The sequence below is a fragment of the Pagrus pagrus genome (assembly GCF_965226575.1).
Source record: "Pagrus pagrus genome assembly, chromosome: 15".
Classification (NCBI taxonomy): domain Eukaryota; kingdom Metazoa; phylum Chordata; class Actinopteri; order Spariformes; family Sparidae; genus Pagrus; species Pagrus pagrus.
In genome coordinates this window covers 5169751-5183598 of record NC_140199.1, presented here as the reverse complement: position 1 = coordinate 5183598, position 13848 = coordinate 5169751, and the positions used below count along the sequence as shown (strand labels likewise).

At 41.4% G+C, this 13848-nt stretch overlaps 1 protein-coding gene across 1 annotated transcript in view; it reads right to left on the bottom strand.

The window, feature by feature from the left end:
- LOC311270929 (contactin-associated protein-like 4) overlaps positions 1 to 13848 on the bottom strand; it is a 70472-nt gene that overhangs the window by 35075 nt on the left and 21549 nt on the right. Inside the window, exons 3-5 of the mRNA XM_084376193.1 lie at positions 9868 to 10061; positions 5029 to 5176; positions 2187 to 2390 (exon numbers count right to left, since the gene is read on the bottom strand). Coding sequence (XP_084232319.1) covers positions 2187 to 2390; positions 5029 to 5176; positions 9868 to 10061 — 546 coding nt within the window. The remainder of the gene's footprint in view (positions 1 to 2186; positions 2391 to 5028; positions 5177 to 9867; positions 10062 to 13848) is intronic.

The window sequence follows — 13848 nt, the reverse complement described above, 5'->3', positions numbered from 1 at the left end:
GTGGTCACCACAATCACGGCTAGAGATGTCCTGACTTCCTGTCCGGAGGCGTCCTTCAAATATCCAGTGGTGTCACGCTTACAAATGGGGAAACGCAGTCTTAAACAATGGACACCAGCTTGGCAGCCTTGTCACCAAACTCCACCACCATCCCCTCCACCTTACCGATATGATGATGGCACAATTGTGCACATATCAATGGTTTGCAGAAACATTAACTGCTAACATTTTATTCAGGCGAGCACAGCAGAGACTGGGGTTTTCCCCTCCAAAAACATTTGACATAGAAGTCAAAGCCAGTTTTTCAACTGTGCACACATGAGTTCTCCTGCTACATTCCTCCGACCACAAAGAGAATAAATTGTTAAGTGAATTCATGCATAAATCTAATCCACCAACTGCTGCAACAGGCTAAGACCTTTAATTATGCTTATTAAATTCACAAAAGTAATGTAGGTGTCTGCTAGGAGGACAGTCTCTCATGAGATGTGACTGTATGTGGTGTTGCTCTTAAACAAATGACTTCAGGATGGATCTGGATATGAAGCAGCATAAACTGCAGGACATGAGCTCAGCAGTTTAGATGCCACTGAAATGAAGAATAGTAGAGCAGGGTGACACATAAATCGAATGTCTGTGAGTGGGAATATTTCTCCAATGCTTGTCTGAATAGTATTTCACTGCTATGTAAATCAACAGCATAACAGAATATACACACTAAACAACTGAAAGATGATGAGCTCAGCTACAAAATGAACTCTCCAGCAGTTTAGTATTCAACTTCCAAAGTTGAGAGAACTGGTCAGCAGATATCGACATATCCGGACTTTTAGTATCTAGTAGTGATGAGCAATTACACCATTATATGTATGTGTTCAATCAACTAAATCATCTGTATCCGAATCTGTACTCAGATTGGGCGGGGCTTAAAAAGCAAGTGGGTGGTGCTTAAACCGGAGAGGTTGTTACTGACTGAAAATTGCTGATATAAGCCTGAAATGATTATAAGGCACTACCTTATCTGAAAAAACTTCAGTCAGCTAACAAAATATGACACTATACCTCCCTCTTCAGTGTCAGTTTTGCACACGGAGGGCTCCGCCTTTAAGTTAGCAATAATCGCTAAAATGCAACTTGTGGCTAGACTTTCAAAATAAAGGCTCTGCATTCAAGTTAGCAATAACACATAATATGTGTGTGAGGTTAGACTTTCAAAATACATTTTTGAGTATTATTAATGTCAAACAGATGTGGTTAGGAAAAGATCATACTTGCGGCCAAAATAACTACGTTCATTGATTCATTGTTCTCCGGAGGGAAAGTCCAATGTATGTACGCAATATACTGCACTAGAGCAGTGCTTCAAGAAGTGACACAAGAGGGGTAGAGCGTCAAACTTAGAAGCACAGGGCCACTGACCAGGCTGCTGTATTTGATGCACTAGGAGTGACAACAGACTGTATGAGTTGAGCTCTAAACACTGGAAAGTCTCAAAAGTACCATCATCTTTCAAAACCGACACCATCACTTTGTAACACAGGTTTTCTGTGCAAAAAGTCTGAAGCCCAATTAGAAATACGAAAGATGAAATCCTCTGGGTTATTATTTCAGCTCCCTCCAGAGCTAAACAAGACATTGCTATCTTTACTACTTTATCACTATCTGCACAAGCTGCTGTTGACAAGTAGACTACATTTAATGTGTAAAACCAGAAGAGCATCCCTTAAATTCCTGATACCAAAGCATGTACTAGAAAAAGAACAGAAACTAGTGGTCAACAAACACCATGATATTATCCACCAACAGACCTGTGGGGAGAGCAATAAAACACACAACGAGGTTCAGAAATCTCATAGATTATTGATCTTGCTAAGCACACAACCACAAATTAATCATAGCAACAAGATTCACAACATGCATGTGATCACATGCAGTAAATGCTTGGCTTGGTGACAATAAAGGGTCAGTCCGTAGGAATAGGTGTCATGGCTTCTAAGACAACCGCTACCAATATATTTGCACCATCTGGATGTGTTTCTTTAAGGTACAACACACTCGACATCAGTTTAAATTATGTCTGACCAATCAGAAACCAGCTCCAAGTACCTGTTTTATAATTCAACGCAGCCCTGCTCTGACTCTGAGCAGACATGACATCTCGTGCATGAGGATTTGGAGAGTTGTACCTTTTCGGAGGAGCAGGAGGAGCTTTCCTTTCTCTAACTCAAGGGTGAGGCTGTGCTCGCTATGTCCCTCAGCGTGAAGAAGTATCCCAAAGTTCCACAGGGTTTTAAATTTCAGAGAGATGCTCTCCCGCGTCATCTGTCTCGGCCTGGGACTCAGCCTGAAGAGAAGGCTGCTGCGGCCGTCGAAGCTCACCACGTCGGAATCTGAAGAAGCGACAAAACCACACGTTAAACAAAGTTCAACACTGTGAACTTTTAACTGTCTGTGCCTGTCATGTCACTCTACAGAAAATGATACACTAACACTGACTGTCATGTTGCTGAGTGTTGCTCTGCTACGATTCTCACACCCACTGTGTCACTATCGAAGCATCAAATTAAAACTGTCAGCTGTGATGCGTCAGTTACTGCATGCAGTGCGATTGGGCCTTTATTGCTGACAGTGATGCTGGAAACAGCACAAACCCCAAATTTACTGTACAGTTTGTTTCTCTTCCTCTTTTCTCTTTGGATGAATCAAAGTCAAAGATGGTTTCTTCACCATGTAATCAAACTGAACCCATAGACAAACCTGCTATTTTTACCACCCTTGCTCTTTCCAAGATCATTCATTTCTGCACCATGGTTACAAAAACATTTATTTTTACCAGCAACCACAGTTTCAGCTGGTAATTGTTCCACCTTGTGAGACTGCTCTATCAACCTCTCTAGTGTCAGTTGTGCACGTTAATGGCTCCATATCAAGTTAGCAATAATACGCAATATGCAATGTTACACTTTCAAAATAAAGCTTGCTGACAAGACTTTTGGACTGTTATTGGTTGCAGTTTGGTTAGGTTTGGCACTTAAACTACTAGGTTTGGGTTATGAAAAGCCACGTTTAGCTAAGTGACGTAATTTACATACATTAACTTGTTTACGTCATATATAAAAAAATCACTTTTAACTCTTGGTCTCAAACTGGACATGAACTTCGGTCTCTGGAGCTTTAGTAAGTGACAGTGGTACCTGTAGCATCAAACTTAGAGGCGTGAGGCGACTGACCAAGCTGCTGAATTGCACACATTGGGATTGAGTATGGGCTTTTATATTCCTGTCACAACGCCATAGTGTCACAACCAGCAATATGCAGTCTTGAAACTTTACAGGTGTGTAGTTGAGATCAAAATGAGGGCTGCTTTTGAAGATGGATGTGGTCTGATGCATGAACACTGAGTATTCAGGTAACAATGTAGTAAAGACTACTGAGTAGTCACGGGTCAGAATGATGGCTTGTTGATTGGCTGGTATACAAGATCGTCTCTACTCCATAAAATGTTTGGTGCATTGAGTTGTCTGATATCACAACGTGATTTACAACAGTTTCATAGTTTTTCCCGTGTCATTTCCTCATTTTGTAATTGCCTGTTCCAGCACAGTTGGGTGTGTGTTTGTTTTTTAATCTAGCTGCAGAGATGGATTTGCATGAACGCTGTCTGGGGCCAAGGAAGAACTGATTAACTTTTTTTACACTGGCTTGACTTCTTACAAATTACTTCTGCATGCATTCATGTAACATAATGAAACTTCCTCTAGCAAACAGCATAGAGGCCTTCTATTTCTGCCATGAGCACAGCTGCTGTGTCGTCTCTGCCCTCACTTCTTCTCCTCACATGCTGTTTCTGGTTGTTCTGCCCATTCCTCACCTGTCCACCAGGTGCCAGGGAGCCTCCCGCAGTTTGTCACACTTGGCTCATTCCTAACTAACCCTGATCTGCTGCCTGTTTACCATCTGCTCCACATCACCAATCTGTGTTGTGTGTATACTGTGAGATAACATGTGTTTCTGTCCATCTTTACACGCACATTAAAACCTGAAATTTGACATGCTGGAAGACAAATACTGCAAAAAGCTTGGGGTTTTCATCAATACCCATCCATTATTCCCTGACCCATCTTCCATCCAAATACTGTAAATCCATTTAGAGTTTATTTTTTGTGTAATCCTGCTGACAAACCAACAAGCCATCCAACAAACATAACCTCCTCGGCGGTGGTAACAAAGCTGATAGAAACCGATTTTCTTGAATAAACAATGACATTATGGGCATTCTTATACTGTTGGCGAGCCACCCAGAAATAATTTAAAAAAGGATGGAGTATCAGCTGATTCATGCTTGATGTCAGCCTCCTCTCCTTTGTGTCAGCCATGGCTAATGAATAAAAATGCCAAAGGATACGGGTGGATGAGAGAAGACAAATTAATTAAATGAAATAAAATACTGTGAATGCCATCTTAGATGATGGAAATGCCATGACGTACCATGCCTTAGAAAGCAGACATTTGCTCTTTCAATCTGCCCCTGATGAAATTTAGTTCCTTTAAAAGATCCCTGGCATTTCAAGACTTCTTTAGATGTTGAATTTTAAAAATGAACAATGAAGACATCTAATGCTGAATTTAGACTTCATGGTATCAGCCGGTTGGGGTTTTGGGAACAAAAACAGGCGAAGGGCACGACAATTGATTTTGACCCTCCGCAACAGATTCCACAATGTGTTTGGAGACGTTGACCAATAGGATCACAGAACTGTAAACATGCAGAGGAAGAGAAATGGTAATGTAGCATCGAAGCTGTGATATAGACAAAAGCTGACAGTCATTTTAAGACCTTTTTTGGGTTCCTTCAAACAAGAATCATCAATCAATATTATATTAGCACTTAAAAAACATGGCTGCTTATAGAAATAATGGATTTAAACTTGGAGAATCTTATGTAACACTCATGTTAAGGTGTCGACTGTCATCTTTTCCGTTTATGTTTGTAAGTGAAGGATTAAAAACAAAAAAGCCCAAACTGACTATAGGGACATCCGTAGGTCTCCAGTCTGAGTCCAATCCGACCATTTGGATTCCAGTCCAGGGGGATCAGGCGGACGTAGCGAGCGATCACCGGGTGCTGGAGCTTGTGCTGGACCACACTGTCTGCGTTAGTGTTACCTGGAAATGCCTGTAAAAAAAACAACATCGTGTTAGCTAATTTTTCTGTCGGTCCATCCATGCATCTATCCATTTATTGCTTGTGTGACACCTGAAACATAACTGTTAAATTCTCCCTCTGGATCTTTGTTGTCGTCAAATTTCTATCATCTTTTGATTGAAGTTGAAGTGCAGTCCCCAGGGCTTTTATGAGAAGTGATACGTTTGATTTTCCTCTTAATGAGGGGAATATTGTGGAGATAGGGCCACGTTCCTGGTGAATGCTTTCTCAATCAGGTAGAAAATTAGATTTGTGAAGCACTAGGTGTACTTTTATATGTTTTAGACGCTTTGGTACACACTCAGTCCGTGGAGAATAACATTTATTAACCTCTGCAATGCTCACACACTCTTTACCTTTTAAGCTTCAAGTTGGACTTGATCTCAAGCCTTTATATAATCTATAAACCATATCCTTTTGTCTGCTTTCCATCGACTTTTATTATTCTTTTCAGGTGCTTCGGATTACAATGGCAATGATGTAAAATAGTTTTAGGAAACAATGCCTGGTCACGTATTCATGACTCAGTGTCTGTTTGATTTTAGTTGTGATGCTCTTACTCTTGGCCAACTGCCATTTCAGTGTTTTGCTTAAAAACTTTGTTCTAGCTCTGGGCACTTCATCCATTTTTTTATTTATATGCAAATACAGTAAGCTCAACATGCAATTTAATTACAGAACTCCAGCACTGTCTGAAAGTAAAATAGCTGTAGCGTGGCTTATTGAGCAATGTCTGTCATCAAATACCCAGCCGAAAAGTCCTTGAACAAAACCACTGAATGCCTTCTGGCTCTACGCCGCTGGTATGTAGTTGATCCTGACCTCTGACCTCCATATGAAGGAAGGCAATATAAGAGAAGTTCTGAATACTTGTGACATTAAAGTGTCTACCTGGTGTGGTGATTTTAAATGAGGATGAAAGTTTACACATGAGATTTGATTTCCGGGTGTGACGACTGAAGGACATCTGCATATTCGCCTGGCAGTGTGTTGCTGCTCCTCTGACATGTTGTCTTATCTGAATGAATTCTTATCATTTGGAAGTCATTTTTGTAGCAGTGATCTCACGGCTTTAAATGAGTCCTAACCTCCAACAAATTCCTGCTGAGGAGGGCGAGGAGAACAAACACTTCATTTAGTCGAGGCATTCACTTTTGAAATACGACTTGAGTAAAGGTAGAAAATCCTCCAACGGGAGGCTTTGATTAAAGACTGAAGGACGGAGGTTTGAGGGAAAGTCAGGGAGCAAAGCAAGGAGAGGAAAGCTGTTATACGGGAGCTGAGAGTAAAAGAGGGACAATGTCAAAGAGTCACACCAAACTTAACTTTGACAAAAGTCTGTATAACTAGTACCAAAACAGAAGAATACTTCACTCACGCTACAATCAGCTAAAGCAGCTAACCTTCAGCATAAGAAATAATATAATATCATCATAAAATAACATGTTGAAGACGCAAAATATTGTAATACTACTTGCACATTGACTTTCAGGATGACAGCATGCATTGCAAAAACTGAATGTTTGTAAAAATGATTTAAAGTTAAAAAGATCCAGGAATCAGTTCCCATGTGTGTCAGTGTGTGCCTGAAGAGTGACTTCTAGTATTGAGGATTTCACTTTAACATTAAATATTTAGAGCATTAAATATTCATGACTAAATATGTGCCATCAAAGCAGCACAGCTACTCTGCATCATGTGGGCCATGTGGTGGTTTGATCATGTTTGATTGGCAGGACTGGCAACATAAGCCTAAGTCATCACATTTTGGCTGCATTCTAATAATCCTTTTTTTTTTTTGCTTAGGAAGGTTCCTGAGTGAAACGACCCAAAAGTTAGTGGCAGTCGTGATAAGAGCCGGTCGAATTCTCCAAATGCCGAGGAAAGGTGCTTGAGTGCCTCTTCTCTCCTGCAGCATATGGTTCACTCAGCAAGCAAATTGTGAATTTTTAACAGGAGTGAGAATCCCACCACCTACTGTACCCCGCTAGCGACTATTAAAGACCCAAGACGAAACTGACAGAACGGTGGGATTCTGAGAATATCACCACGGGCCTGGACATGAGACATACTGATTTTGAACTGCCTGTGGGGAGAATGAAGATGAAAGAGTCAATTCTTGATTACAAGCTTTGGTTTTGCTCTCTACTTTCACATATTTTGATAGAAACACTATCACTATCTTGTTATAATATGATTAAAACGATGTTATAATTCTCAATAATTTGTCAGTTATAGATCCGGGTCTGGATAAGATTGCGTCTGGGTCCAGGCAACCATCGGCCACTGATCTCAGGAGGGATTGAAAGGGAAGGGAGGTTATGGGGATCTGCATGATTACAGATCATCACACTGCATTTTATTATAATATTGACGCTACTCTGATGGGTTGTTTTCTCTATGCTTGTCTCAAACGGTTAACTACAGTGGTTTATGAGCTGTAGTCCCCACAGCAAACACACCGACCCCTTCAGCCTCCTCCCCAGTCTTCACCTGGGGTCAACCATCCTCTGTGCCTCTTTTATCATCTTCACCTGTCAAAAAAATCCTATTGGATGTATTTAGCATGGTGTACCAGCCCCTTGCCTCTGAATACTTCAAACCACTGACAACAACAGAAATAGACAAGTCTCTTCTCACTGTAAAACATCACTGAAGAACATAGTGAAATCAGTTCATCAGCAAAGTTTCATGTAATTAAATGTAACTCACATCCGTTACATTAACCTCCACATCTTCACTTCTTATTGCCGGTTTCTAGCTCGTCTCCTGTTTAGCACAAAGAACCCATATTTGCGTTTCAAGATGAGGCTCGTTAACAGAATTGCCTTCACCTGTCCCATAGGGAACCTTTGCCTCTATTAACACTTCAGGATGCTATATTCCCTGATTAGGATAGTATAGATTCTCAACGCCAGCTGCTCTTTCGCACCTTTCCAGTGGATGTGAAGCGAGACAGAGGAGAGAAGAGAAAATTAGAGAAAGGGAGAGCGTTACTGAGCCTCACAAACTCTCTGGCCTCTAAGCTTAAAAGAAAGAAAAGGTCCCGGAGGAATTGTGACTGATGAAGCAGCTCAGCAGTCGACTCTGTTCCCCGAAAGCCAAATAAACTAGGCTGACTAATATGTGGGGCTTTAGGAGGACTTTCGAGACATGCCGCGGATTTATCCTGATTTATGCTGAGTGTGGAATCAACAAGCTTTTAAGCCGCGAGAAGCCTTTTTTCTTGTTCTCTCGCTCTCTCTGAAGGAGTCTTAGCCTGACATTAGTTTTACCCTCGCTGCGAGAGCCTTACCTCGCATCAGCTTTAAATTGAAGCCGTTCTCCACAGCATCTCCGTAATGGGGAGAGTTTTCTGTCTAAACCGGGCGCTGCCTGCGAGGTAACGCTTGACTGCCTTTACATATCCAAGTGTAATGTGGTCAGTACAGCAAGTGAGAGAACTCCTAGGTGGAAAAAAGACACATTTCTAACGGAAAGAGTGTGAGATGCTGGTTTCTTTGTTAACTTTAAATAAATTGTAGGGTTTCCTCGAGATACAGCCGGCCAGGCATTCGGTTAGTTTTTATGCTGTTTTTATATCCAAAAGGCGTTGTGCTGTCTGCTGGATGATGCTTTGGATGGAGCTGTTTTACAAGTAATCTCCTTAACTATCCAATGATTCACTGCAGTGCCATAAAACGAGTCAGGAGGCATTGTTTCCCCCGGTCGCTATCAGTGGAACAACTGAAATAACTGCAGAAACTGGCAAAGTGGGAGAGTGATAGAAATTGAGGTAAAAACAGGAGTGAACAGATGGGAATTGCCTTGATGAAGAGCGCTCCGGTGTTGTGTCAAAATCTTGTTGATATGTGTTTCCTGTTACCACCGGGACTCGAGATGGTTCGAAAACCGGCATGCTTTCAGCTAGATCAGTAAATACAGAAACCTGCCGTCTTAATACAGTGTTTGGTTTGTGTTTTGGTAGCACTGAGACTGGGATTTCTTGGTGAAATTGGGATTGTTGCTGTTGCTTTGGACAGTAGCCAGGCTGCTAGTGGTGGGGGGGGTTGAAAAGTTGCCTATTTCAGCTTTAAACAGCTTTTTGCTCTTTTTGTACCATTTATACCAGTGCTACTTTTTACAGCTGTGGGTTATAGCTGAATATTTTACCCATCGGTGCCCTCCTGTCTTCTGTTCAGTTAGACTTTGCCAATGTTGGCCTCTAAACCATCACAGATCTTTTATCTGGGACATCCTGGTTGAATTTCGATCGTTGTCCTTTCACAGTTTCTTTTGTTTTTGGTGAAGTAAATGGTAAAATTTTGTCAGCACAGTGTCTAAGGATGTTGCACAACTGCACGTAACACGTATTATCAGCACACTACATGCACAAATATTTGTGTCAACCTTTTTCATCCCAGCGGGAAAAACAGGTGTGAAAAACAGTGTCTGAATTCCACTTTGCTGCTTCGGTTTCAGGGTCCTGTTATTGTGCATCACTGTCATCCTCACTGGGACACAACTGAACCATTATCATTACTAACACCTGTGCTTTTCCTTCTTGACATGTCAAACTGCCGGCTTTGAAAACAGGCTTTTGTCTCTCCCGGTTCTGCTTTGATGACACCGACTTTCCTCCTAACACTGACAAGTCATTACACACAACACAATGCACTCACGTCTATACTGTCTTCCTGTCGATACTGTCTCCAGTTGTGTCCCGTGTCGCTGAACATCAGCAGGTAGGCCGTCAGCCAATCGGAGCTGCCGTAGCGGCCTTGCGTGGCAACAGCTGTGATGTGTGTCCGCTCACCCAGGTCGACCTCCAACCACTGATATCTGTCTGAACTGAGAGGAGACCAACCTCCGGCTCCTGGAAGAAGAAAGTGAGAAACACTTTTTCAGCACCCAGAGAAGAAAGTTCAGATTTTTCTCAACATAAAAATAATATTTGTGCTCGTTTAAACACTGATTAAAGACACTTTATTCTAGAAAGTTAGTTAAGGGTGCCGGAAAATCAAAGGTTGCTAAAAATTCATGAATCATATCGACTCAGGTACACGAACAGATCTGCATTACATTAACAAAAAAAGTTTTCAGACGCTCACAAATCCATGCAGCGTTTTCACTTGTTTCCTAAAAGAGGACAAATCTTACTCAACTCATCTCATCACACTCAAACTTTTCCAGAGTTTAAAAGCCCTGAGCACAAAGGCTTTATCAACTCGTTTCTTTGATGTTTAATTTGGAACAGTCAAAAGAGTTTAATCTGCAGCTTAAGGACTGTTCTCTGCATAATAAAATCTGCAGATGAGGCATTTATGGTCAACACTGCAAGTCTTATACAATATTAAAGTGGCCAGTTCACAGCAGACATTCATATAATCTGAAGTACAGGGGCCGAGGACCATAAGATGAAGACACATTAAATAATTAAAATGCCATAAGGTGTGTGTGCTTGTGTGGTCAAAGTGACATGTTGCTGTCAGAACATCATCTGGAAAGATTTCATTTCATCTCTCTTTATAAAATCCTTTCCCTGGCCTCTTTTACTGATGGCTGTCCCTTACTTCAAACACAACTTGATGACCACTAGAGGAATGTTTTTCCCAAGTTGGTCCCCATTTTGTTTGTTTAAGACAAGACACACGTGCATGTAAGTACATGGGGGTGTGATTCAAATCCTGTCCTTGGTTTCAAACTGGAGATGCCAAAAAACTTAGCAATGCAGGATTTGAAATATTGTTTCTGACACGATCGTTAGGCTTCAAGGTTACAGTAAAGTTATTATGTTGAAAAAAAACTGAATATAAAAAGGAAAACTCCACCGAGAACCTTTTTAACAATCTCCTTTTAGGTGATTTAACAAGCCCTACAGCACCCTCTGAGCATCTTTTCCATTGGTGAATGGTTTGCCAAAATTAGCCTTTCCCCCCTTTGTTAACCATTTTCTACTTGAATGCCAAACATTATTATTATTATTATTCTCTCCTTTTCGTTGGGGAGACAGTCTTGGGCAAAGTTTGAGTAGAAACGAGGTTACAACAAGCTAACAAGGTTATTTGTCATTACACACATGATTGCATAGTGGAATGAGAGTTTTCTAGTTTCATCACGGTTACACAAGCATTCAACATATTGCAGCGTCCCTCAAAAATGAAGCTACATGGTTTCAGTGCTCCAACTGAACATTGGCTACTGCCGGCCGTGGCCAACAACAACAATACAATAAACCTGCCTGTATATCGTTATAGTCGCACCTTTTCGCTAGACTGACACATGGTCTATCCAGACCAGGAACACCAACAACCAACCTCTCCATTTGGGTGAATGCCACAACAAGTTGGTGATCATAATATGTTCAGCATTATTCACATTAAAGCATCAGGTGAACACTGTCCGTAAACTTTGACTGTGTTTGAGCACCAGGCATCAATGATGTAAACACAGAGTCCACCTCTCCTCATCCTGCCAGAGTCCTGCTCTGTCAGCTCAGAACATGGTCGGCCTGTTGAGTGCAACATCTTGATCCAGGGTGTTGAGGTGGAGACAGGTCTCAGTAAAATTGTTTGGCAGCCTGAGTCCAATTTTGTCCATTTCATTTCCTTACAACCAGCTCTTTTCCCCTCACGATCCTCTCCTCCTGTGGGCGGTCGGCTGGTCAGGTCAGATGGTCAGAAGATGGTCATGGGACGCGGTCGGAGATCGTCTCAAAGTCAGCTGCTCATCATAGAAAACTTGCTCTTCCTTTTACAATGCTGATAAATGTATTTCTGTCATAGTTTGAAGGAGGCGTCTGCATGTGCCTTTGTTGCAGACAGCCAGGGGAGAAACAATAAACTAACTAAAGATATAACCTTCAAATAATCTTGTGAGGACAAGGAAAGGACAAAATGTCCTCACAGAAGTACAAGCAAAAGAAATAACCAGAAAATAATGTCATAACAGACCATAATTCACGCTGGTATACGACAGGCTGAGATGTATTTTTTTAGCTTCAAAACCGCTCACTGGTGGACGACTTTGAAGACAGATCTCTAATTAATAATGACAACCACTGACCGTATCAGTGTCATCCTTTATTCACTACAATCCCTTTTGTAGTGACAGCCATAGATGGTAGAAATGTATTGATGTCTCTGACAAAGTTCTTTGAGAGAGAACTTCTGAGCCCGGGCTCTCTGCCAATTGAGCCACTTGGTTATCAGGAGAGTCAGAGGCTGAGCAAGAGCCCTCTGGGAAAATTAAAGGAAAATCCCCTCAGTCCTCGTCTCTGAATCCTCAACATAGGAGCGAGAAGTTTCAAAACTTCTCCAGGAATGTACACTGGTGGAGTCAGACCCCAATTTAAAGTGGAAAATACTCGATCAACTTTGCATTTCCAGAGATGTCTGAGTTTCTTTTATATGTTCTTAGCATCAGACAGCCAAAGTTTTTCAGAGCCGGCATCTCCTAGTCATTAGAAGAGACACTTCCCAACTCTCGAGGCGTGTATTGTAATGTTGGTTGGTTCAAACGTGGTTGAAAAACTACAGCGCTGCCAGAGATAAGTGTTTTTTGAATCAAATATCAAGACTCTACCCAAGTATGTGTCTGCCCTCAATCAAATAATGCCCTCTGCAAATTTTAAACAGTTAGCAGCTGGAGTTTAAATGTTGTAGATATCACAGTAGAAAGTGTAGAGGCCAAGAAACATGGGAAAATGTGAGCAATATATACGACAATCATTCTGCTTTTGGATTTTAAACATGAAGGATTTGATTAGCCAACCGACGATTAAAACAAAATACACAACAGTAAGGTTAAATGTCTGACTACTTGTGTTTATTCTCATCTAATTTATGTCCCTCTAGCATTACTGGATTTAATATTTCAAGTGATTTTTATTAAATTACAGCTGGCAGTGCTGCTGTAGAGGCACTATGAGTGGATTCAGACCTGGTATTAACATCCGTCCTGAGTGATCAGATCACAAGTGGACAGCTGGGACGACAATGTTTTTTAAGCAAATAGAAAAATCTTTGTGTATAACATTTGCCGAATTAACAAGAAGGCCCAGATATTTGAGAACTTGTTGTCGACAGTGTTTCACAAAGATTACGCAGCAAATCACAAAATGTAATGAATTTTTCAGGGAGTCTGGGGGCTTTCCCAGTTTACTTTGCAATTACCATCAATATAATTCTGTCTGTTCTCAAACAGCTGCTAAATGTTGGCAGGAAAGAAGCACTCGGCCGGTACAGTGACAAACTGAGGCTTTTTACAAGGACAGAAACAATTTCTTGTTTTGCATTTAATGTCGCATTTTGCAGTTTGTTAAGTTTCTCCAAACTCAACAGCTCGTAAAATCACGCAATTTGTAAGGGAGTCTGGATTATTGCAGTGACCGTTTCAAATGTTGGTTGAAACAGACATCTGCTGCTAACAGTGGCAGGTCAACAGGGTCCGAACATGTAATTAACACAAATGAGACATTGTGTATCTCATTCTGCCTGTTGTTGCAGCTTCTTTGTCATCTTCTTGATCCGTGGAGGGTCTCAGTTGAGTAGGTGGTCCTTCAGTGTGGTCCAGGACACATGTCGCCACACGCAGCCCAGACCACCTCCAATTGTGGTCCGAGAGATCGGATCTGGGATGAGTCTTGTGGGTGTTTACACCTT